The 23,542-nt window shown below is 52.1% G+C and overlaps 2 protein-coding genes across 5 annotated transcripts in view; one reads left to right on the top strand and one right to left on the bottom strand.

Moving 5' to 3' along the window:
• The window catches only part of GAB2 (GRB2 associated binding protein 2), a 190,817-nt gene extending 176,586 nt beyond the window's left edge, over positions 1 to 14,231 (top strand). For both annotated transcript variants that reach the window (XM_058687645.1, XM_058687646.1), the window contains 7 exons: positions 4,828 to 5,420; positions 6,688 to 6,782; positions 7,756 to 8,020; positions 8,724 to 8,814; positions 9,079 to 9,181; positions 10,847 to 10,972; positions 11,666 to 14,231. In XM_058687645.1, coding sequence (XP_058543628.1) covers positions 4,828 to 5,420; positions 6,688 to 6,782; positions 7,756 to 8,020; positions 8,724 to 8,814; positions 9,079 to 9,181; positions 10,847 to 10,972; positions 11,666 to 11,809 — 1,417 coding nt within the window. In that variant the 3' untranslated portion in view covers positions 11,810 to 14,231. The remainder of the gene's footprint in view (positions 1 to 4,827; positions 5,421 to 6,687; positions 6,783 to 7,755; positions 8,021 to 8,723; positions 8,815 to 9,078; positions 9,182 to 10,846; positions 10,973 to 11,665) is intronic.
• Positions 14,232 to 15,976: 1,745 nt separating this feature from the next.
• Positions 15,977 to 23,542, bottom strand: part of USP35 (ubiquitin specific peptidase 35) — a 55,814-nt gene continuing 48,248 nt past the window's right edge. For all 3 annotated transcript variants that reach the window (XM_058687642.1, XM_058687643.1, XM_058687641.1), the window contains 4 exons: positions 21,148 to 21,241; positions 20,116 to 20,222; positions 18,363 to 19,617; positions 15,977 to 17,074 (listed from right to left, as the gene is read on the bottom strand). In XM_058687642.1, coding sequence (XP_058543625.1) covers positions 16,907 to 17,074; positions 18,363 to 19,617; positions 20,116 to 20,222; positions 21,148 to 21,241 — 1,624 coding nt within the window. In that variant the 3' untranslated portion in view covers positions 15,977 to 16,906. The remainder of the gene's footprint in view (positions 17,075 to 18,362; positions 19,618 to 20,115; positions 20,223 to 21,147; positions 21,242 to 23,542) is intronic.

Raw genomic sequence — 23,542 nt, forward strand, 5'->3', positions numbered from 1 at the left:
GAGTCACATGCCTTAGAAAGCTGTAATTCAAGGGTGGGGGGAAGAGAAATTTCAAGTGATGAGATTCTAGAATGAAAGCATTACTGACCCTGCAGCAATATTCTGCAGAAATATGGTAGATTAAAAATAAAATCAGAGGGGTGCCTGGGTGGCTCAGTGGGTTGAGCATCTGACTCTTGATTTCGGCTCAGATCACAATTCCCAGGGTTGTAGGATCGAGCCCTGTGTCAGGCTCTGCATTGAGTGGGTAGCCTTAAGATTCTCTCTCTCTTCCTCTGCCCCTCTCTCCCATTCGTGTGCTCTAAAATAAAAAGTAAAAAAAAAAAAAAAGTGAAATCAGAAATGTCACTGACCAAAGACCTTACCTTTGGTTAATCATTTCTAAGACTTCTCTGACTCATTCACCTGAGGGTGGCTTTGACTGACTAAAGGCAGAGAACATACAACTTTTAGTTTCATTTAGTTTTATATATATAAGTTTGCTCTGTAACCACAATGAGAAGGCGGGCTCAAACCTGCAGCCAGAAGGGTTTGAGATACAAAGATCACCTCACTTCTTGGAGATTGTGAAACAGTGTTTTCTGAGTTTTCTTCCCTCATTGGAAGGATCCATACATCCCATGTGGGTCGGGTAAATGCAGAAGGATGATCCACATGACCTCTTAAGATTGCCAGTGACAGTTACAGAACTAAATGGTGGTTATTTTGCTTACAATCATTTGTGTATTAGCTCTCCTTAAATGGGAACATACCCATTAAAAATCAAACTGGGCTCTTCATTGTTAAGGTACTTGGAGTCTAGAAGGGTGAAATCATGGTGTTGTGCCGTACATAAAATTATATGGAAAAATGCCAAAGAACTATTGCAAAATAAAGTGCTGAGGAAAACTAGGAAACCATTGATAAAAGATAAGGGGGAGGTTTGGGGTAGGTATTAAGACCAGAGCACGAGTAAGAAGTGATGTGATGATAGCGACACCCACCAACAGCCGCAGGAACGGGAGTGAGAGGCACTGAGTGCGGGCTTGAGGGAGTATGTTTTCTCAAACTTGTCTCTGCTCCCCTACACATCCATCACCTCCCTGCACAACTCGGCCTTTTACTGTTTCTCTTGTGTGATATGTGAGGGTCATAGTTGTCTGTCAGAACTGTGAGGGTGTTCCTTTAATGAGGCCTCCATCGGCCCACAGCCCTGCAAGAGAAGCCTCTCTCAAAACCCACCGCTTCCAGGTGCTCATCCCAGGAAAGCAGCTCAAGACCCCACAGTGACATAGGCCTTGGGGAAGGTCGACACGAGCCTAGTAAAGGACGAGTGCTCAGAAGTGCCCTCCTGCTCTGTGCAGGGGACAGAGGGGACAGGCTGTGGCATCACTCTGAGCAGAGTACCCAGGCCGGTGCAGACGCAGTTCTGCTGTCCTAGCACGCAGCTTCCGGCAATTTTGTTCCCCTTATGTAACTCCTTTCACTTGACTCTTGAAGTAATGACCGCCCCCTCCCCATGCATTGGCACGATCCGCCACATGTCAGGCATTGTGCCAGGGCGCAGGGGCAGGTGGAAGCGGTGAGACCCGGCCTTGAACGGCTTTCACAGGAGGCGAGTGAGTGCTCTAGTAGAAGTACAGTGTGTGCTGGGAGCAAAGGGGAAGGAGTAATTAAAGTGAAGAGGAGAATTAGAAGGCCTGTCACACCTTTGTGGAGCAAAAGCGCTTTTTTTTTTTTTTTTTTTTTTTTTGTACTTTGTGTAAAATTCTAATGTATCAAGGAAGCTTTCCAGAGAAAGGTAAATAACGCAAGTGCAGGGCTGGAGCATAGACCACACAGGACACGTTTAGGGACAAGTGAGGAGCTTAGTAACTGAAGAGGAGGAGGATGGGACAGCAGGACGTTGGGACATAATCTAGTGGGTTCTGAAGGGGAAGGTTTTCAGTCTGCTGATCCAGAGCATGGCCAAGGTCAGGAGATGGGCCAGCAGCACTAACACTTTTGTTTATTCATTCGTTTACTTATATGTTCATTGACTTCTCCATTCAGCAAGCATTTATTCATCATTCCCCCTGTGACAGCGCTAATCCAGGGGCCGAGGAAGGAAGAATATTAAGACACAGTTTCTTTCCTGGAGGAAATATCTCCGTCTGGTGGAGAGGACAAGTACAGTGGTAACTGACCCAGATAATAATTGCTACCTGCTCCAAGAACAGAATTGAGCAAGTGATTGATTATGTTTGGAGGTAGAGGATGGTCAGAAACAGCTTTAAAAAGTGTGTCATTTGAGCTGAGTTTAAGGGATAAATGGGAGCAGGAGCTCGCCAGATTACAGCGGGAAGCCTTTCAGACCGCACGAACAACACAACAAGCCCAGAAGCTTAGCTGCGTGGGGCACACTAGGAACAAGGGGAGTTAGCTGAGTGGTTCCAGATTTGGAGGGGAAACAGGGAGGAGAGACTAGAGACATAAATTAGATCTGGAATACGGCTTAGTCCTGAAGGCAGTGGGACAGTGTTGAAAATGTGTAAGCTGGGACGTCAGGAAAGTAAATGTCTGTAGGATGTAGGGAGGATCAGAGAGGTCCCGACAGACTGTAGGGAGATAGATGTGTTACTAGCCCTTTCATTTATGCAGAAGAAAAGCCAGGAGGACCGGAACTGGGGTGGATTCGGTAGGACCTGATAGAGTTATCGAGTGAGAAATTATAATGTGGGTAACTCCCAGGTTCCTGGCTTGAGTGAGTGGTGCATTCCTAAGACTGTTCAGACAGGAAGAAGATGATGAGTTCATTCTTGAATAAGGTGAAGGTTGGAATAAAATTATGTGAAACATTGAACAATGTTTTAGGGTTACTGCAGGATACGTGTGATGTGCTCCCCACCCCCCACCCCACCTTAAAATCCTCCAGGGGCTCCCCTGTTCCCAGCAGCCCCAGCCTGGGCCCTCCATGTCACTGCTCAGCCCTACCTCCTAACACTTGTTCCAGCCTGAGCAACTTGCAGTTCCTTTACCTTGCTAGGTTGTGTTCTACTTCTTTATGCATCTAACTAGAACACCTTTTTCCTTCTCTTGCTTTTTGCCTGGCCTATTTCGAGACTCACTCAAAGGTAAGATCTTTAAAGAAGCTTCCCCTGACATTCTCTACCACCACTGCCAGGGAGGGTTAGTATAAATCTGCCAAAAGCTGAATGATCACCCACGTGATTGTAATGAGTTTGTATGTATGTCACCTCCTCTACCACTATGTCCCCCAGGACAGGAGGCATCTGTGTATCTACTGTTCCCAGCCCAGATGGAAAATAGGACATCAGTAAATGTTTGCTAAATGAACAGATCCCAGTGCCAGTGGGGGCATCCAACCTTATATCTACCATTGCGCCCCACCCCCCCATCCTTTATTCCAAACCCTCCATTATCTAAAGGCTAGTTGTTCAGTCATCTAGGCCCCTGGCCCTTGGCTTGGTTATTTGTGTGAAATGGAATAGGAAAGGAGAAAGAACCCTGAGGCCTAGAGAGGAGGGCTGCTAAACGGTTGGGGACTGAAATGGAACTCCCCAAGTAGTCAAGGATGCAAGTTTACAAGAGCCTAGCCTGGCCTAGACGAGCCCTGTGAGCCTTCCTCTTTCTAAACTACTGGGCCCTATTTTCTATCACCATCTGGTGGCCACATCTATAAATAACAAGCTCCCCAAGAGCTAAAAGAGCTTCTATAAGGCAGAGTTCCATGGATTGGCCTCAGAGGGCTGTAGCTCCTCACCTGCCCCAGCTGTAACGTGCATATTTGTACGTATACAAGATTTGCCTCATGCAAGTAAGAAGTGCAAAGAACTTTCATTTTTTAGTTATTATTTATTTTACTTTATTTTACGTTATTTTAGAGCGTGAGCCAGGGAAAGGGGCAGAGATAAAGAGAGAATCTCAAGCAGGCTCCATGCTCAGTGCAGAGTCTGACATGGGCCTCAATCCCAAAACCCTGGGATCATGACCTGAACCGACTTGAGCCAACCAGAAGCTCAACCGACTGAGCCAACCAGAAGAGCCAAGAACTTTTAATCGGATTCTTAAAGAAGCTTATAGCCTCCAAAAGGCTGACCGTTGGAAAACCAACACTCACATAAAATAAGTGATTTGTTTGCTAGTTTGTGACACCAACTTACGGTTTCTTTCCACTGTCTCACGGCTTTTGTATACAAATGTATGTATTCTGTGGTACTTACGGCAGCGAACAAATCGGTGGTATAGCTGTCTTATTTATCAACCCAGAAGGTTGAAGGGTAAGAGCGACCTCGGCTAATCACAGCCGGCTGGGGGTAGAGGGAGGGATAAATGCTAACACCATTGAACATCTATATATTAGACATACTGGAGTCGAATTTCTAAACAGCCTTCAAAGTATGTTTTTTTCTTAATGTTTATTTATTTTTGAGAGAGAAAGAGAATGCATGAGCAGGGGAGGGGCAGAGAGAGAGAGAGAGAGGGACAGAGGATCCAAAGCAGGCTCTGTGCTGACAGCAGTGAGCCCGATGTGGGGCTCAAATTCACAAACCATAAGATCATGACCTGAGCCAAAGTCTGAAGCTTAACTGACTGAGCCACTCAGGTGCCCCTAAAAGATGTTTTTAATCATCATTTTTGTAGATATATTAACTAAAGCTCAGAAAGAGAAAGTGCCTTGCCCAAAGTCACACAGCTAGTAAATCAAGAGAAACCAGCCTGCCTCCTCAGCCTGTTTTGCCTCACCAGTCAGCCACACAGGGCTTTGAACGAGCCAGTTTGTGTCCCCGGTAGATGGTCCTGGACCCCTTTAACCTGCCCCGTCCCTTCCCTTTTTCTCTCTCTTAGGAGTGCCAGCTTCTCTCAGGGCACCAGGGCCTCGTTTCTCATGAGGAGCGACACAGCTGTACAGAAACTTGCCCAGGGCAATGGACACTGCGTCAATGGGGTCAGTGGTCAAGTCCATGGCTTCTATAGCCTCCCCAAGCCAAGCCGGCACAATACAGAATTCAGAGACAGTACCTACGACCTCCCCCGGAGCCTGGCCTCCCACGGCCACACCAAGGGCAGCCTTACGGGCTCTGAGACCGATAATGAGGACATATACACCTTCAAGACACCCAGCAACACTCTATGTCGGGAGTTTGGGGACCTCCTGGTGGACAATATGGACGTTCCAGCCACCCCACTCTCAGCCTACCAGATCCCTAGGACATTCACGCTGGACAAGAACCACAATGCCATGGCAGTGGCCACTCCTGGGGATTCGGCCATAGCTCCCCCACCCCGGCCCCCCAAGCCAAGTCAGGCAGAAACACCTCGATGGGGCAGTCCTCAGCAGAGACCTCCAATCAGTGAAAGCAGCAGATCCGTCTCTGCCGCTGCCACCATCCCCAGGCGCAATACCCTCCCGGCGATGGACAGCAGCCGGCTCCACCGAGGTTGGTGTAAACCCCAGCTGCGACCCTGGGGAAAGGGAGGGAGCGTGGCAGTTCTCAGTAACGTGCCAGCCTTTGGTCATCCATACCGAGGAGACCTAGGCCCACCTGGGTCCCTGAGACTCACAGGTTCAGGCGTCTTGTACCCAGACCCTTCCCAGCTGGTGCTCCAGTGCCGGAGGCCAGTAGGAGACTCTGCAGTGCAGGAGTGTGGCCGACTCTGTCTGAGAGAAGTTACTATTGTACTGAAGGAGATGGAACATTCTTGGTTAACCACAGCATAAGTTATTATGGGTTTCAAAGTCCAAATCACAGTATTTGATTCATTTTTATATAAAACCAAAGACTGAACAAATAAATTTAGAGGACCATTTCAAACTGGAGCCAAACCTATGTGGGCTAACAGACAATTAAAACAAATTTTGAGCTATTAAATATTTTCTAAGCCATACTTGAATTTCTTTGGTTAAAGTCTGAACATCTCTCTGAAGCATATACATTTTCTTGTCACTGACTCCCCCTGAGCACGTTCCAGCTCTGCATAAGCCACCTCTGTTTGATGAAAAACTACAGTAATATTAATCTTTCATTTTCATCTTGCTGGATAGCTTGCAAAGTCTGCTCTTACCCACCCTGTTGCTGAAGCCACATAGTGAGCCTGAGAGTTTGGTGGGCCAAAGCCTCATAGTCTCCCATTTCCCATGAGGCCTGTGGTAGTTAAGAGACTTATTCAGGGTTGCAGAGTCCATCAGTGCCAGAAGTGGGACTTGGACCCGGGGTCCTGAGTCTCGGCACAGTACTCTTTCAGTCTGTCAACTATTCAATCAATCACCTTGTGCTTTGGAATTGAAGTGATACATATGAGTATAAAACATGTCCCTACCCTTCAGAGAGCTCACATCTAGTTGGGGAAATAAAAGCACATAAAAATTAGTCAAGTATCCTTATTCCTGTAGTATCTGTACGAGTAATGACCTGGGGGAGTGGGACAGGCATTCGGTGGTATAGGAGTTAAAGGAGAGGCGCATACCTGTAGGAAGAAGTAGTTCAGAAAGGATCCTCTGTTGGTGCCAACACTGGAGCTAGATCTAGAAGTCTGGGAGGAATTTTTGAACTGAGGAATGACATGATGGAAGTAATACCCTATCACTTGGGGTTGAGGGTAGTATCTTCTGGAGTAAGACCCTGAGCAACACTGGTGAGGCTTTGGGGAAGTGTCAGCACATGGATCAGCTGGGAGTGCGTGTGAATCTTCGTTCCTGTCTCGTAGCTTCTTCCTGTGAATCCTACGAGTACCCCCAGCGAGGAGGAGAGAGTGCAGGCCGGTCTGCCGAGTCCATGAGTGATGCGGTCCGCTCTTTCCTGGTGAGTGGGGGTCAGCCAGGGGTCCTCAGGCCAGCCCAGCTGGGCTAAAGTTCACACCCCATGGAACAAGGGAGTGGTGGCATCTCCCTATAGGACCCTGCCTAGTTCCTTGTCTCAGTTCAGATCCCTGGGTTTTTTAGAAAGTTAAGATACAGGTGTCTGGTGTGGAAGTGTGCTAGACTACAAGACTACCAGCCCTGCCAATAAGTAGGACAGGTCTAGAATGCAGAGGACCTGGGCTCTGAGGTCCCACCTGGAGGAGGGCCTATAGTGTGAGACTCCGGGTAGGGGCAGTGCTCAGTCAGTCATGGTGGCAGAATTATGATTTGAGTGCAGGATCCCGGGCTGGCCTCTGGACAGGGCTGACCACGACTCTCCGACAGACTAGGGCCTGGCCTCGTGCCCATTGGAAAGACCAGACATTGGGTAACTAAAGCAGAAGCAACTTAGTTGTATGTGTGGACAGACAGGGCAGGAGTTGAAGAAAGGCTATAGCCAGGGTTCTTGCATTGTGCAACACGGCGGTCACACCGAGAGCTGGACTAGGGAAGCGCACCTGGCCGAGACCTCGCCAGCCAGGGCCAAGCTTTACTTTATGCTCCTTGCCCTGCTAGGGCTTGAGACTCTGACCTGCTAATGAGTCTGGACTTGAGGTGGAATAAGGGTTCTAGACCAAACCTGTGTGGTCAGTGGCCTGGGCCACCCGCAGCCTTGGTCAGACACCCAGAAAGACTTGTGGACCCAGCCACCAAGGGTACTTATTCGAAAGATTTATTGAAAATTTTAAGTGGGTCACAAGGGATCATGGAAACTAGAAGGGACCCACAGACTTCTGCCTCCCACTGCACTTTCTACTTGGTCTTCCCAGGCAGCTAACTCAGTTACCACTTCCCTTTTGCCTTGTATACAAATTCTCACCCCTTCTTGTTTCTTCATGGTAGTTACTGCTGTATTTCTTTCACTCTCCCTCTAGCCAGGGAAAACAGTTGTAGGCCGATCAGATAGCACCAATTCTGAGGACAACTACGTGCCCATGAATCCAGGTTCCTCCACCCTGCTGGCCATGGAGCGAGCAGGTGATAATTCCCAGAGTGTCTACATCCCCATGAGCCCAGGACCCCATCACTTTGATGCGCTTGGCTACCCCTCAACAGCCCTTTCTCTGCACCGGGGCCCCAGCCGAGGGAGTGAGATCCAGCCACCCCCTGTCAACCGCAACCTCAAACCTGACCGGAAAGGTAAGTCTCCTCTTTCCCCTGTCCCATGTCTGGACAGTGTCCAAGAACCATTTTCACTCATTTGCATTCATTTGGGGATCGGGTGGATCCTGAACTTTCCTTGCAAGGAAGTGTTTAGTCTCTGAACCCCCAAACTCTCACACACATACACAAACACTCAAATTCATTCCAGTGGTCTAGGGACCAGCTACTGGAGTAGCCTGGGCAGGAGTGCAGGCATGAGCAGGACAGGACACATTCGGGTTGCAGTTCTGCCACCTGCCAACATGGGGTTAGAAGCAAATCATTGTGCATCTCTGAGCCTTGTTTCTCACTTGAGAAATGTGAATACTTGCCTCCTAGAGCACTGAGGGACACAGGTAACATACCTAAAAGTGCCTTATAAAGTATGAGATGCTGTTGGAGGATACGGGATGAGTATTAAATCTGGGAGGAACAATCTGTTGTCAGACCCAGTGTCCCCATTTTGGATTCTGAAAATGTGATTGCTACAGTGCAGAGAAAATATCATTTGGGATCTGAAGACATGGCTTCAGGGCCTGTCAACATAGGCAAAGATTATAGAACCTGCTGAGCCTCAGTTTCCCTGCTTACAAGTGGGAATACGAAAGTATTTATAAATATACTTGTGTGTTATACGTAAGCGTGTGTATGTGTGGCATTATCGTGTGGCTGATCATTTGACTTTCTGTTCCTGCTCCAGCAAAGCCAACACCACTTGACCTGAGAAACAACACTGTCATCGATGAGCTCCCCTTCAAGTCACCTGTCACCAAGTCTTGGTCGAGGGCCGTGTGAGTTATCTGTTTGTGGATGCGGGACCTGGGAACAGGGCTGTGAGGGCTGGCCAGGGCAAGGGTGGGGTCCAGAGAGCTGCATCCCAATGCTGGCGGTAGCTGAGCAGTCTCTTGGTCTCTCAGGGCTGGGTTTCCTCATATGTGGAGGGGAAGTGATTGTACCTATTCTGTCTCAGATCCGAATGTGATAATGGAGGGTGGAGCTGCGAGGGTGGAGACAGAACTGTCCTCCTGAGTTTACTCTGTCTTCTCCCTACCCAGTCACACCTTCAACTCCAGCTCCTCCCAGTACTGCCGCCCCATCTCCACCCAGAGCATCACCAGCACGGACTCCGGAGACAGCGAAGAGAACTACGTCCCTATGGTACGTCCTCTGTGGTCTGCAGGAATGCCGCCCTCAGACTATCCTGGGACCACCTCAGTTACCTATGATTTGTGATTACTTTGCTGCTGCAATTCTTCTTGAGCACAAGTGGGTCGAGCACTGTGGGGTAATGATAGAGGCAAGGAAGACACGGTCTCTGCCCTCCAGGAGGCCATGGTTTTAAAGGGCGGAGAAGGTCTGCCACTCATGACTGACATGGGTGGCATGGTCAGTATTCCTGGAGAGCCAGTGCTGTGGGGACACAATTGTGGGATGGGCAGTCATATCGGGCTGGGGAGAGGGAAGGCGGCTGTGTACAAGGAGGGAACACAGAGAATGACCATTAACTATGGCTACGGCTACAGGTGGAGGCTGTGCTGAATCCAGATCATGAAGGACCCTGAATGCTGTCTTGGGAGGTCCGGACTTTCCTGTGGGGCACAGGAGCCCCACAAGGTTTAGCAGTCCAGGCGATTAGAAAGGGGCTTCAGAATAGTCATAGCGAGCATGTAGAGAATAACTAGAGCATCCTTCAAAGTTGACTTCTTTCTTCTTTCCTGTTAAAATCTTTGTGCTGTTGCCACAAACATGAGCAAGAATGTGAGCATAAGCATTTATTTATTTTTTTTAACTTTATTTTTGAGAGGGAGGGGCAGAGAGGGAGGGAGACGCAGAATCTGAAGCAGGCTCTGAACTGTCAGCACAGAGCCCGACGTGGGGCTGGAACTCACCGACCACGAGATCATGACCTGGGCCAAAGTCGGACACTTAACCGACGGAGCCACCCAGGCGCCCTGAGCATAAGCATTTATTGAGTTATCTCCTAAGGGGTGGCCAAACACACATAACACGACTCACGGTGGTGAAGGCCACGGTAGAGGTATAAACACAGGCAGCACAGGAGAAGTTTCCTCCCTGAGATTTTCACTGAAGAGGGAATGGCTGCCCCGCACCTGGGAGTTGCTGCATGAATAATGAAAAAACGAATCAACCAAACAGTAAGCAGCCAAAAACAGAACATAGGACTGTTGCCATTCTCATTAGAGTATGACTTCAGGAAAATCGTAGACAAGTTGGTCTTGATGGAGACAGGAGCCTAGAGCGTAGCACTTGTGCAGCCCAGGGCTGAGGCCGCCCTGCTCAGATCTGGTGGGAGTGAGCTGCTGGCCCCATGCCGGGCCAGGGAAGGGAGCTTCAGAGAAGCAGGTTTGGTACAACAGAAGACTTTCCAACCTGCAGGGCATAAAGGAAATGCACCCCTTCTTAGGGGCCAGCAAGCCAAGGCTGGGTTGGTCAGGGAACCTGAGGGGGAGATCTGGCCCCACGGCCCAGAAGGGAGGTGGCCTGGCACAGTGGGAGCAACACAGGTTTGGGAGTTAAAAACAGACCCGGCTCCCATCCCTGCTCATGAACTGTACGACCGTAGGCAAGTCACTTTGCTTCTCTGAACCACAGCTTTATCTTTGCTTTAAATAAACAAGAATAGTAATAATACCTACATCACAGGATTGCGGTGAGGGCTTAAATGAGAACATGAGAAGTCCCTGGCCCTGGTGCATGACTCCCAGCGGGCACTCTCCTTCCTCCCAGAGATGTGTGTATTCCCAGGTGGTGGGTTACTCTGTCTCCTCAACTGACTGATGGTTTTTCCTTCCTTTGTGATAGCAAAACCCAGTGTCTGCATCTCCCATCCCCAGCGGCACCAGCAGTCCGGCCCCTAAGAAGAGCACGGGCAGCGTTGACTATCTGGCCCTGGACTTCCAGCCGAGCTCCCCAAGCCCCCACCGCAAGGTACGGGGCTCGGTGGGAGTGGTGGAGTGCCCGGCTGCCGGCTACTCTACCGCTTTTCGTTTAGTCTGGGTCTTAGAGGGCTCACATGCCTCCTCTCTCACACACATGGGTGCTTGAAGTCCCTAGGACCATTTCAGCCAGTCCATCCCCCTTGTACAGCTGAGCAAATGGACCCACACCAGGAGACAGGAGCTGCTCAGGGTGACAGAATGGGATCTTGTGTCCTGGTCCTGAGCTCCTCTTTGAAAACTCACTGTCTAGGTGCATCAACTAAGTGCCTCTGATATGGGGACCTGCAGAGGGGATGCCTGGGCCCCGGAAAGCCCTCCACAGGAAGCATACTTAGCTGCCAGGTCCAGACCACTGGGTGGCTGTGAGAGCTCCCCGCTGGCTGCTGCTTGTTGGCACCCAGCAAATTCTTTCTGGATGAGTGGCCACAGGGAGGTGGGTGGAGGCAGAGATGGAAGACCTGGGTCCCCTAGGAGTTGGGAAATCAGGAGCACTGACAAGAGGCTGTTACATGAGCAGGAGCAATGATGCAGTTTAGGCTTTAAAGACCAGTTTCAGAAAGAGAATACAGGCTCCTGAGGCCAGTCAGGGTGGCAGGCAGAGGCCCATCCCTTCTCCCTTTGAGGCAGCTCACAAAGAGCCCCCTTACTGACAGCTCACAGCACTTCCCCATTCTGTCCTCAGCCGTCCACGTCCTCTGTGACTTCCGATGAGAAGGTAGACTACGTTCAGGTGGACAAGGAGAAGACCCAGGCTCTGCAGAGCACCATGCAGGAGTGGACAGACGTGAGGCAGTCCTCGGAGCCTTCCAAGGGCACCAAGCTGTGACACAGGGGCCACCAAGTCTGGGGAGGCGCCTGGAGGTAGAATCACCGGAGCTGGCTCCTCCCCGTCTGCCCCCGCCCCCTTCTCTCCAGTTGTCCCCTCCACTCTGGCCTTCAAAGCACTTGATGTCAGGGACCCTGAACCCTTCTCCTGGGAGGTGAGGGCCTGATCAAGGCACTACTCTGCCCACTCAGGGCCCACCTTTGATTTTTATCAGTAATGGCCATCCTCTACCCACCTTAGTTAGAGCTATTGCCAAAAAGCATCCTTCAGCCTCTTTTTCTGTCCTTTAGACCTAAACACCTACTAGGCGTTGGGAGGGGCTGGGGCTCTGAGCCAGATTCCACACCTCACATACGGTCTTGGCCCTCAAGCCCTCTTCCCTCCAGCTACTGGGCTACCTCTCCTTAAGTCCCACAAGATGCCACGTCATCTCGCTGGTCCAAGGAGCCCAGGACCAGCAGACCAAAGTGGACATGGACTTCTTCATCCTTGTCTTTCTTGGTAGGGGAGAGGCAAGGCCACCAAAAGATGGAGTTGAGAAGGAAAGTTAGAGGTGGTCTTGAGGGACAGAGGAATGAGATCCCAGGTGCAGAAGGCAGTTGATATGGGCAGGGGCCTCCTAACTTGGTAGCTGTTGTAGGTTGGGAGAGCCAGAAGAATGAGGACAAAAGGAAGGAAAACAGAGGATAGGCAACCAAAAACAAGGGGCAGGGGGTGACAAGGACCCTGTGGAGTCAGGGCCCCCAGGACTGTGGAGCTTACAGGCCCTATTCCCTAGGTGGACCCGCTAGAGGAGGCTTTGACGGTGCTGGGTGTGCAGTGGAGGGAGGCAAGTGATGCAGGGTCGGGATGGAGCGTGGGGTGGACTGGAGGTGCTTTAGGGCCGTATACCGTAGTGGGGAGGGTGCAGCAAGTGAGTTTGTGCAAGACAGGCGGTGGGGGTGGGCGGATGACTGACAGATGGGAGGCAGGGTAAGGATGGTGGAGGTGGACAGTGCCTGGGGATGCAGAGAGGAGCAGAAAGTGAAGGAGCCACGTGTGCAGGGCAGACCGAGGGCAGCCGGGAAAGCAGGCAGGGGAGAGTGGTGTCCCCAAGGATGGGTAGGAGAGCAGGGGCTCGTGCCAGGGCCCAATGGAGGTACGAGTGTGGTGCCTGGAGCCCATAGTGCTTGCCCAGTTCGTCTTACAGCTGTCGCTCCCTGCTAGCCCAGTGCCACACTGGACTCAGACCTGACCCTGCAGGGTACAGGAGGCAGGACCTCACCCCCAGGTACTTTCTGGCAACCTGGGGAGGGGGGACCCAAATCTTCCAGAGTTGCAGAGGCAACTGGGCAGATCAGATGTTTCGTCCAACCATGGATGAAGAGACCTCCTTCCTTTGGGAAAAAAATAAAAGACTTCCCACCCTGCCTGGTGGAGGTGGCTACCAGTCACCAATCAGCCCTTACGAGCCCACACCTGGCCCTTCTCTAAGAAGCTCTGACCTGGCAGAAATTATTTTCTCAACGGTAGCCCGTCTCCTAACTCAGCTGCATTTTGTAATGCCTGCTGGGGCCAGGTTCTGGAAACACAGGGATTAATCAGTTTGTGCGCTTGAGAAGGCAGGGGTGGCAGGAGTCACGAGGGCATTGGTAACGGCTGTGAGAGACTGGAAATATTGGAGAGCACAGGCAACAAGGCTACTTCTTCAGGAGGTTGGTGCAGATCAGGCCAGAGGAGGTGGTATCTAGGAAAAGGGGGTGCCAAAGATGGAGTTTTCTAGGGGAGGAGGGCAGGGCTGGGGGTCCAATGGAGGAAGAAGGAAAAAGACTTGGAAAGCCTTTGGGAGTATGGGTCCAATCCTTCCCAAGCCCGGGGGCTGGTGGCAGTGACCTATACCGTGTCCTGTAAGGCCCTCTCCAAAGTCTCCTAGGGCAGGGCGTTTAATGGTGCTCCCCATTAGCCCCAGGATGCCTTACAATGTCAGCACTTTCAGAACGTACCACAATGTGAATGAAATTGGCTGCAGTCTTTAGAAACGGAGGTCTTCAGGTCTGATGTCCAAGGAGGCCCCTTTCGGGCTCTTCGTTCCTGTACCTCCCAGACCCTTAGGCTGGAAGTGGGGGAGGAGGGTAGAGATGGCAGGAAGCATAAGGGGAAATGGGCCCGTTGAAGGTGGAGACTCGGGCTCACAGGTGTCAAACTGTCAGGTGACTAGTATACATCTGTCAGTTCTGTTTAAAAAGCTGATCAATGGCCCTCTCCCTGGTGGCCTGGCAAGGGTAGACCCCAGGTTGGGGATGCCTTCCCAGCTGGCACAGCTCCCACGAGGACTCCTTGGGCCCGGGGCTCCACCTCTGCAAAGTTCAACTGGAGCAGGAACAAGCAGAGTGGGAAGGAGGGTTGCAGAGCGATGGGCAAAAAAAAGCCAGGTGTGAAGGGGCCACCATCTTTGAAAGGGTGTTAGATTAGCCCGAGGCCCTTCCGCGCTGAGCTGTGCGAAGGGAAAACTCCCTGCTCTGGAGCATCTTTCCCAGGGTCTGGCTCACCAGGCAGCACCCAGAGCATTGATCAGTTAACCCAGCCCCCTCCCCGAGATGGACTTCAGTGACATCTACATTGGAAACCCTTCAGCTATGCCCTGTTCCTAGGAGAGGAGCACAACTATTCTGGAGCGAGTGGAGCAAGGGCTCCACTCCAGCCTGCCCCCTTTACTTGCTGCAGGGCTACAGCTTTGGCTCCAAGCCCTGGCTGACCAGTCTCTCCCCCTGACCCCCTTTTGACAGAGCTCTGGACCCAAGAGGACAGGGTGGAGGCAAGTTAGCACTTGGTCTACAAAGAGGGAAGCAAGGCTGGGCAAGTAAGCTCTGGAGCTCCCCAAGCTCCCTGGATGGCCTACTGAGGGGCCCCCTGGAGATTCAGGATGTCATGTGATAGTTGGTGGTGTGTATTCTTGTGTGTTGGTTACACGTGTCTTGAAATTTAGAATCATGTCGCACAGAATTGTCTATTTGTTGGGAAGAGAAAATGGGCTGGCAGCCCAGTCTTAGGTTCTTGCCCTGTTAGACCATTTAAAATTGACATTTAATTTTTCAAATCACTGTTGGTGCCTAATCACTTAAGTTATTAATTTATTCTGTTTTCTTTAAAAAAAAAATTTGTAACATGTATTTATCCTCTGTGAGTAGGGGTGGGGTGGGAGTCTGTTCCACTGGGTCCTGTTTTTGCTGTGGTGACACATGGTACAGGCCTGGAGCTTGCAGGTCCCTTTTTACTGTGGTGTTGGAGCAGGACAACAATAAAGTCCATTAGAAGCAAATGGAGACACCTGCTGGAGCTTGCCTCATCTGAAGGGGATGGAGTCCACACGCACTCACACCCAGCCTGGGTGCTCCAGTGGGCACCAGTTTGCTCCCTTTCACTTTAATAGTAAGTAACTGGGCACCTGTCCTAGCTGGGAACAAGAATGAATCCTCCTTACCTTGGAATTTGCATTCCTGATGTACAAAATGGTGCACAGAGCATAGAGAGGAATTCTGAGAGTGACTTGGTCTCTGACACACTATGGGTCCAGCTTCTAGTCCACCGGCTCCAGGGTCTGTGACATTTCCACCTCCAGCACAGGCCTAAGCCCCTGGCCACACCACTGCCTCCCTCCCTTCTCTGCCCTCTCAAAGAAGACGGGCAGCATTGGTGGAAAGGACTCGTGCATGCCTTTCCAGCTCCAAGAATGAGATGGCATCTGGGGAAGGACCTGAGTGCAGGCCTAGGGGGCTGCCTCCCACCTTTCCGGGCCCAGATGTGCCCCAAGTACTCGAAGGAGGTAACAGCACTAGCCAGTTCTGGGCAGTCTAGAGCTCTCAGGGTCTGAAAAATCCCCAGATGCAAGGGCTTTGGCTTCACCTGAGAGGTGAGTCCCTTGGACAGTATCCCATAGGGCAGCCCCCAGCCTGGGCACCTGTCCCGCCTCCCAGGATACTGAACGTGTTCTCCCTTCTGCCTGCACCCGAGTATGCCCCCCACCACCGGTCCCACCCAGCTCTGCCCTCTGGGCAGAGTCCTCACCTTTGACTTAAAAGCGTGCATTCACCTCCCATGGCATGTCACTACTGCCCAGACACAGCAAGAACCTAAGGGCATGGCAGACATCACAGCCACTGAGGCAGGAAGAATGACATCTTTGAAGGCTTCAGAGAACCTATTTTTATTCCTGTTTGAGACCCTGAGTCTCTCCTCTCCATTTAGAAGGGTACAGCAGTGTCAGGGCACAATGAGGTCAATATCTGCTCCTCTACCAACCCCCCACCCCACCAGCCCCCAGGCCACGCTCTAAAGCCAACTGATGAGGAGCTGAGCCAGCCAGCTTTCCTCAGGACGGACAATGGCTTCGCGAGCAACACAAACACATTTGCAGTAAAATAAGGATTCTCTATCTTCACCAGAAAGGGGATGCAAAAGGTGGCATCTCAGGCACTGAGGCAGGCTAGGGGGGAGGGGGACTGGGGATTAAGGGTCTCCCGCTGTGACGAGGGGACTGTCCTCCCCTCTACGCACCACTGTTTGGTGTGGAGGGAGACCGTCTCTGATCCTGTGCCAGGCTGCTTCCCACCTCCACTCCTCTCAAAAAAGTACAACGGGTGCAGGCAACCACACACAGTGCCTCTGAAACCCCCCTCAGAGAAACAAGAAGGTGGCCACCGCTGTGACACACAGGTCCCCACTTGCTGCTCTGCTTTTTATAGTAGAGAGCAATAGGATTGTCTGAAAGGAGCTAGAAAGGGAAATGCTACTTGATGCCAAAACACTAGAGCTGTGGAGTTCAGCCCTGCTGGGGAGACAGGGGGACAAGGCCCAGACAGTGTCCATCGAAGCTGCTTCAAGTTGACCAGGACACTTGGGTGTAAAATCTTAAAGGGGCTGATCCCAGTGTCAGGGGCTTGGGGCTCACCTCCATATCCGAGTCTCTGCAGACCCTTCAGGCTGAGGACCGGTGTCCCAGAAGCATCCTCTCCCGCCTCCTCAAGACCCCACCTGGCAGAGCACCTCCGTCCCCACCCAGTTCCCAGAGGGAAGGGGTCAAGGCCTCCCCTGAGGTTTCAGGCTGGGGAAGAGTCCACATTAGAAGACCAGTCTGTGGAAGTCCCCGCCATTGCCACCTGCAGGATTGCAGCCTCCCGGAGAGCCTTCGTCCTCATCCTTGTCTTCATCGAAGCCCCTCCCCCAGTGCGGAGATGCTGGGAGTGCAGAGATGTAGGCCGCCCTGCTCCGTGCCTCCTTCTCCTGCTCCTGGAAACACAGATGGGGCGGGGGAGGCAGGGGGGAGGCTTAACATTCAGGCTCTGAAGCCAGAGTCTTCCCCTCACTCCCTGCCCTACTGCCGTCCAGCACAGCATCTCTGAGTGTCTCCCACGGCCCCTGGGGCCACAGCTTCTGCCCAAGGAGTGTTCCAGCTCAGTGGGAGGATGGGTTGGAGAGGATCCATCCTTCTACCCTGTATCTCAGCTTCAAAACCTTTCCTCCTTCTCCCAGTAAAATCTCTCAGCCCCTCGGTTTTATAAAAGAAACGCATTCATACAAGACTATGAATAACCAACAAGGGCCTGACATGGCACCAGGGAGGAGGGTCCAGGGACTTAAAGATCAAGTCACAGCGCACAGGGACCTCTCCACAGGTTTCCTGATGCAACTGTCCAGCTCACTGCCTCTCAAGGCATTAAGAACAAACTCACCGGTGAGACACGTCTTCCTCAGGCTGAACTGAGGCCAGCCTCACGGAGACTCCTTACCGCTGACCCTGCCTCTGACAGCCCAACAGAAATGTACAATCAGGCCTGCTATCCCCACTCAAAACACCGACTACCTGGCACTTAATGTCTACGGGTCCTGGTGCGACTACTCTGCTGTTCCAGCTGCTAAGTATTCTGATACTGCCCCTGACTCCAAAGAGGGGAGTAGATGGCACATGAGAAGAGGTTTGGGGCAGGGTGGTCCCCGGGTACCCCCTGGAAGCCTCAACTCTTCATTCACAAAACCCCGTGTTGCTCCTTCAGGTACACGAGACAAATGTTAACAAATAACGGAAAGTCTGTTCCTCTGAAGTTAAGGATTATGTCTGTGTAGTCCACCAACATATTCCCAGCACAAAGTAGCTGATGAAAGGACAGCAGAAAAAGGAGATGGGACACCTGGGTGGCTCAGGTCATGATCTCACAGTGAGCTGGAGCCCCCTGTGGAACCTGCTTGGAATTCTCTCCACCCTTCCCCTCATGCAAGCTTTCTCTCTCTCAAAATAAACATGAAAAAAAGAAATGGGGGCGTCTGTGTGGCTCAGTTGGTTGAGACTCTCAATGTGGGTTCAGGTCATGATCTCAATGTGAGGTGCAGCCTGCTTGGGATTCTCTCTCTGGCCTCCCCCCCCCCCCCCACCCGACCGCCCAACGTGTGCTTTCTCTCTCTCAAACAAACATTAAAAAGAAAAGGAGGACACAGTGGAGCAATAACGCATCCAAGCTGCTGGTTGTGCAGGAAGCCCTCCACCCAGGAGCTCAGCCCCAGCCCAGGCGGGCCTGCTCACCTGCAGGTAAAGGATGTTGTCTTTGGAAATGGCCTCCATCAAGTCTTTGTGGAGGGTGGGCTCTGCCCGACCTCTGGGAGAGCTTGGCTCGGTCTCAGACCCCTCCCCAGGCCGCTGCCGGTAAAAGAGCACATAGGCCGTGTCCTTGGGGAAGAAGGAGGTGACATTACTGACGGACTCGAAGGAAGAGAAGGACACCCGAGTGTCGTTGAACAGGTACCACTGGTTCTCGGGCTCGGGCCTGTCCGCAGCGCCCAAAGAGGGGGCCGGGCGGGCGGCGCCCTCGCGGGCATAGCAGTAGTAGTGGCCGCTCTCCGAGGACACTCCCGAGTGCACGACGACACTGCAGAGGTCGTAGGCCTGGCCGCGGCCCCCCGCCAGGGGCAGGCGGAGCAGCAAGGGGATGGAGACGTCGTCCAGGATCTTGCGGCGGCGCATGGAGCGCAAGTCAAAGGAGAAGCGCAGCAGGGTCAGGATGAGGTAGCGCGGCCCCTGGCTCAGCTCCACTGCCTTCTCGGCGTCCTGCAGCGAGGCACAAGGCTCGCAGTAGTAGCGGTTCTCCGCCGTCAGCCGCTCGGGGGACAGGAAGTAGTTGACCAGGTCCAGGACGGACCGGGAGCCCTCCCCGGCGGTGCCCCTCTGGCTCCCTGGCCCCGTGCCGTCCTCTTCCTTCTCCTTTGTGGTCTCTGCCTCCTTCTCCTTCTCAGCCTTCTCTTCCTCCTCTGCCACCGCCTCCTTCTCTTTCTCTTCCTCCTCCTCCTGCTCTCGGGGCCTCTCCTCCTCCCGAGCTTCCTCCTCCACTTCCTCCTGCCTCTCCACCTTCTCCTCCCCACTGATCTGCCCCCCAGGTCCGTGGGGGCCCAGACCTTCAATGTCCAGGACGGCAGCGGGGGCATCCCCCGTGACGCAATGTTTCCTCTGCCTCCGAGAACCCACCCTGCTTGGAACCTGGGCTTGGGATGGTGACGGGGGGTCCCCGACCCCAACGTCCTCTGCAGGGAGCATCACTGAGCCCAGGCGGCGGCGGCGACAGCGGTCGGTGGGGGGAAAAGCGAGAGAGAGGTCCGTGAAGGCCTCTTCCCTGGAGGAGACATTGAGGCAGTGGAGGCAGCGTATCCGAGTAACAATCTTGCCTCCGAACATCTTCTCCACAGAGGTGGGACTTGGGCTGGGGGGCTCCTCCGGTGGGGAGGGCGAGCTGGACTGCTTGAGCTTTTGGCAGATCCTGGTCCCCGTCTTCTCCTCCTCGTGTAGCCTGGAGCAGAGAGTGCAGGGCCTTCACACACAGGCACAGATCCTTGCCCCGTGCTCGGGCCTGATTTGTGCCATCTACCTTATCTGCAGGCCACACGTTTAGATGTGTGCATGCGTCCGCACAGGGACTACACACAGGTGTGCAAAATGTCATCCATGCACGTGCACACTCACAAGCCAAGCACATGTGCCACATACCGCCCCCCCCCCCCATACAGACACACAAACCTGCCACACAAAGACAGGCCGTACCTGCGTGCACGTGCCCCTGCACTCAGGCAAGCACAGCACACGCGTGTGTACATACTAACCCCTCCCCGGTCATACACGCAGACCCTGCCCACCCCTCACACGCCTCCACACACATTACGCTTTCCACAAGTGCAGCGTGGCACCCGTTTCCAGGAGGAGGCAACAGGGCCGGAGACACAGGCTATCCCACAGGCACCCTTCTCCAGCCCTGAAGCCCCCATGCAGAGCCAGGTCTGGCCGCCCTCACCGATCCAACAGGTACTTCAGGTACTCAGAGCAGTCCTGCTGGGTGCCAGGGCTGAACCAGGGTGTCCAGGATGCAGACAGGAAATTCTCTGGAGAAATGGCAGGCCTCTAGGACCAATGCAGATGAAAGACGGGGTCAGGAGCAGGAGGCCACTCACTAACCAGCTCGGCCAAGTGCTAGGCCTGAGGGTCCACCTGGGGATTCTCTGTCCCAAACATCTGGCCTCCTCTCTGAAGTCCTCCCCCTTCCTAGTTGTACCTGACCTGACCCATCCCATCCCACCAAGGCCATGCAGCCTATGAGCATGGCATTAGGTTCACGGAGAAGAACAATCCTCTAAGAACTCACTCTTTCCTGACACATCTCCAGACCCTGTTCAATGCCATTCCTTCTGCCTAAAATACCTTTCCTCCATCGAAAACTTAAAGAGTTCAAGTCCCAGATGTGCCGACGCCTGTTCTGTGCCATCTTCCCAGTGATCCCCTCCACCATCACAATCGTCTGCTCCCCTCCCTCCCTTGCGAGCATACGACACACTGCGCCTCCCTCTGTTGGAGCACGACCGTTGTTACCTGCAGGTCTGCCTCCCCCAGCAGACTGGGAGCTCCGTGAAGGCAGGAGCTGTGGCTGACTCACCTCCGTGGCCCCCACAGGGCCTCACATAACGCTTGGCTAAGGACTTTAGGTTCCATGAGGGCGGGGACCGTGAACAAAACAATAACACCCCTCAGGGTGACTGGCAGTGCAAGTGCTCCAAAATGACAGATGAGCAAAGCAGCATCTAATGTGAGGGAGTGAATCACTGAGGGGAGACAGGTGGGCAGAACACAGAAGGGGCTCAAAGAGACACTCCCTCTCCTGTCCCACAAGGCACTAAATAGGCCATGAACCCGTGCCAGACCCAACCTGGGGCTGAACAGCTTACATCAGGAAGCAGGGACTTAGAGCGAGATGCAGACAGGTCCTGGGGAAGGGAAGGGTGTCAGACCAGAGCCTCCTCTCCACCACACCCCAACTCCCCCTTGCACTCACCTGGCTGTGCTCCAGAAAGGCAAAGAGCCACTGCAGCTTGGTCATCAAGGGCTGTGAGTTGTTCTCTGTCAATCTGAGCACACAGTGTCTGAAGCTTCAAAATAAAGCAAAAGCATCCAGGTAAGCCAAGGGCATCCAAGGAGCCCCTACTCACCCACAGCACAAACAGGGCAGCCAGTTAAAGGCAAAACAGCCATTTCAATCTCAAGTCTGCATCAGGGGCCGGGGAAGAAGAGCAGATGAATAACCCAGCTTAGACCATGAGGTGACCCCTGCAGCTCCTTCCAGTTCAGACAGCTCATGACTCCAAGTTCAAAGATTCAAAGGTGCTAAGATCCTATGGTCCTGGAGTTCTAAGGCTGGAAGTCTCGGGCATGCACCAGAGTCTGTGCCAGTATGGATCATCACCAGCCACCGCAGCCATTCACGCCCGTCTCCTCCTTCCCTCAGAAATGGTGTTCAGACCTACCCAGAGCAGCAGGCCTTGCTCCAACCTTGACCCTCCAAGTCCTCTCTTACAGCCCCTTCTTAGGGCCCCTGCACCATGGTCCCAGGACCACGCCGAGCGGTTCCCCTGCCTTCGAGTGAGGGCAGGGGTCAAGAGTGAGGAGTCTGCTAAATAAAGGGGACACAGTGGGGCCAGACTGACTCCCAGCAACAGAGTATGATCCTGGAGGAGACAAGATCATACCGCTGACACCCGCATTACTTGGAACAAGCCAATTCTCAGGCCTCACCTCAGCTGCTGTTCTCACAAGCAGCTCTAGGCAAACAGGTCAGGCATCTTTCCAACCTGAGCCCACTGCATATAACAGTGTTATCAAAGTGTCGTCCACCTACCTGTCTGCCACAAAGTTTAAGTTCAGAAGCTGAGTGAGCATTTAGGAACATGTACCCACAGACTTTAATTTCAGAAGCTGAATGAGCACTTAGCAACATGTATAATGATCTGACCTATGAGCATATAAGCCCATGGCCTTTCTCCCAGTAAGTCATCTGACCATATTTTACAGAGATTTAACAGTCTGAGCAGACTCTAAGCTGGAAAAAAATAATCCTTCACCAGGTCTGAGAAGTATACATGTTAGGAAGTGCTAAAGATTAGCTCCAACCTCCCTCTAGTGTATCTGAAGCTCAGAGAGGAGAAACCAATTTGAGGTCATACCATAAGGTGAAGCAAAGCTTACCTGCTCTATTAATTTTTAAAAAGATGTCTAAATGTGGTGATGAAAGAGGAGTCAAATGGATCAACAGAATATAACAGAGAACCCAGAAATAGACCCCCACAAATATAGTCAACTGACCTTTGACAAAGGAGCAAAGGCAAAAAAAAAAAAAAAAAGGAGCAAAGAGTCTTGTCAACAAATGGTGCTGGAACAATTAGACATCTACATTAAAACTAGAGAGAGACAGAGACAGAGACAGAGACAGAGAGAGAGAATGAATGAATATATCTATCTATGAGGCGCCTGGGCAGCTCAGTCAGTTAAAATGTCCAACTCCTGATCTCAGCTCAGGTCATGATCTCACAAACCGTGAGATCAAGCCCCAAGTCGGGCTCTGCACTGACACCACAGAGCCTACTTGGGATTCTTCCTCTGCCCCTCCCCTGCCCGTGCACTTGAGCTCTCTCCCTGTCTCTCTCAAAATAAACAAACTTATATATACAAACACCTAAACATGTACCTGACATCACAAAAATTCACTCAGAATGGATCACAGACCTAAATATAAAATGCAAAACCATAAAATTCTGTGAAGATAACAAAGGAAAAAACTACACGACCTTGGGTATGGTGCCACCTTTTTAGATGCAACACCAAAAACAGAATCTAAAAATACAATTGACAAACTGGATTTCCTTTTAAAATCTTCTGTTAAAGACATTATCAAGAGAATTAAAAGATAAGCCAGAGACTAGGAGAAAATATGTGCAAAAGACCTATCTGATAAAGGCATATTCTCCAAAATGTACCAATAATTCTTAAAACTCAACAGAAGAAAACCAACGACCGATTAAAAACTGGGCCAAATACAGGGGTAGTGAGGGTCCAACACAGTGGTGTAGTAAGGTCCTGAACTCCACAGACACACTCCATCTACAGCTACCTATGGACTGTTTCCCTCTGAAAAAGATCTGAAGTCTAGAGGAACTGCTTCTCCACAACAAAGGAGAGAAGGGCCACACTGAGATGCTAGGAGATGCAGAAACACTGTCTTGCAAAAAACCCCCCCACCCTTGGGGGCAGAGACACAAAACTGGGAGGGACGTCACTAGACAGGTGCTTCTCCCAGGGAACAGGGGAGTTGATGCCTCCCATCTGGCAGCCCAGTGCCTGGGATCTGCACTGGAAAGACGAGCCCCCAGAACATCTGACTGGGAAAACCAAGGGTC

Source organism: Neofelis nebulosa, chromosome 10, assembly GCF_028018385.1.
Source record: "Neofelis nebulosa isolate mNeoNeb1 chromosome 10, mNeoNeb1.pri, whole genome shotgun sequence".
Classification (NCBI taxonomy): Eukaryota; Metazoa; Chordata; class Mammalia; order Carnivora; family Felidae; genus Neofelis; species Neofelis nebulosa.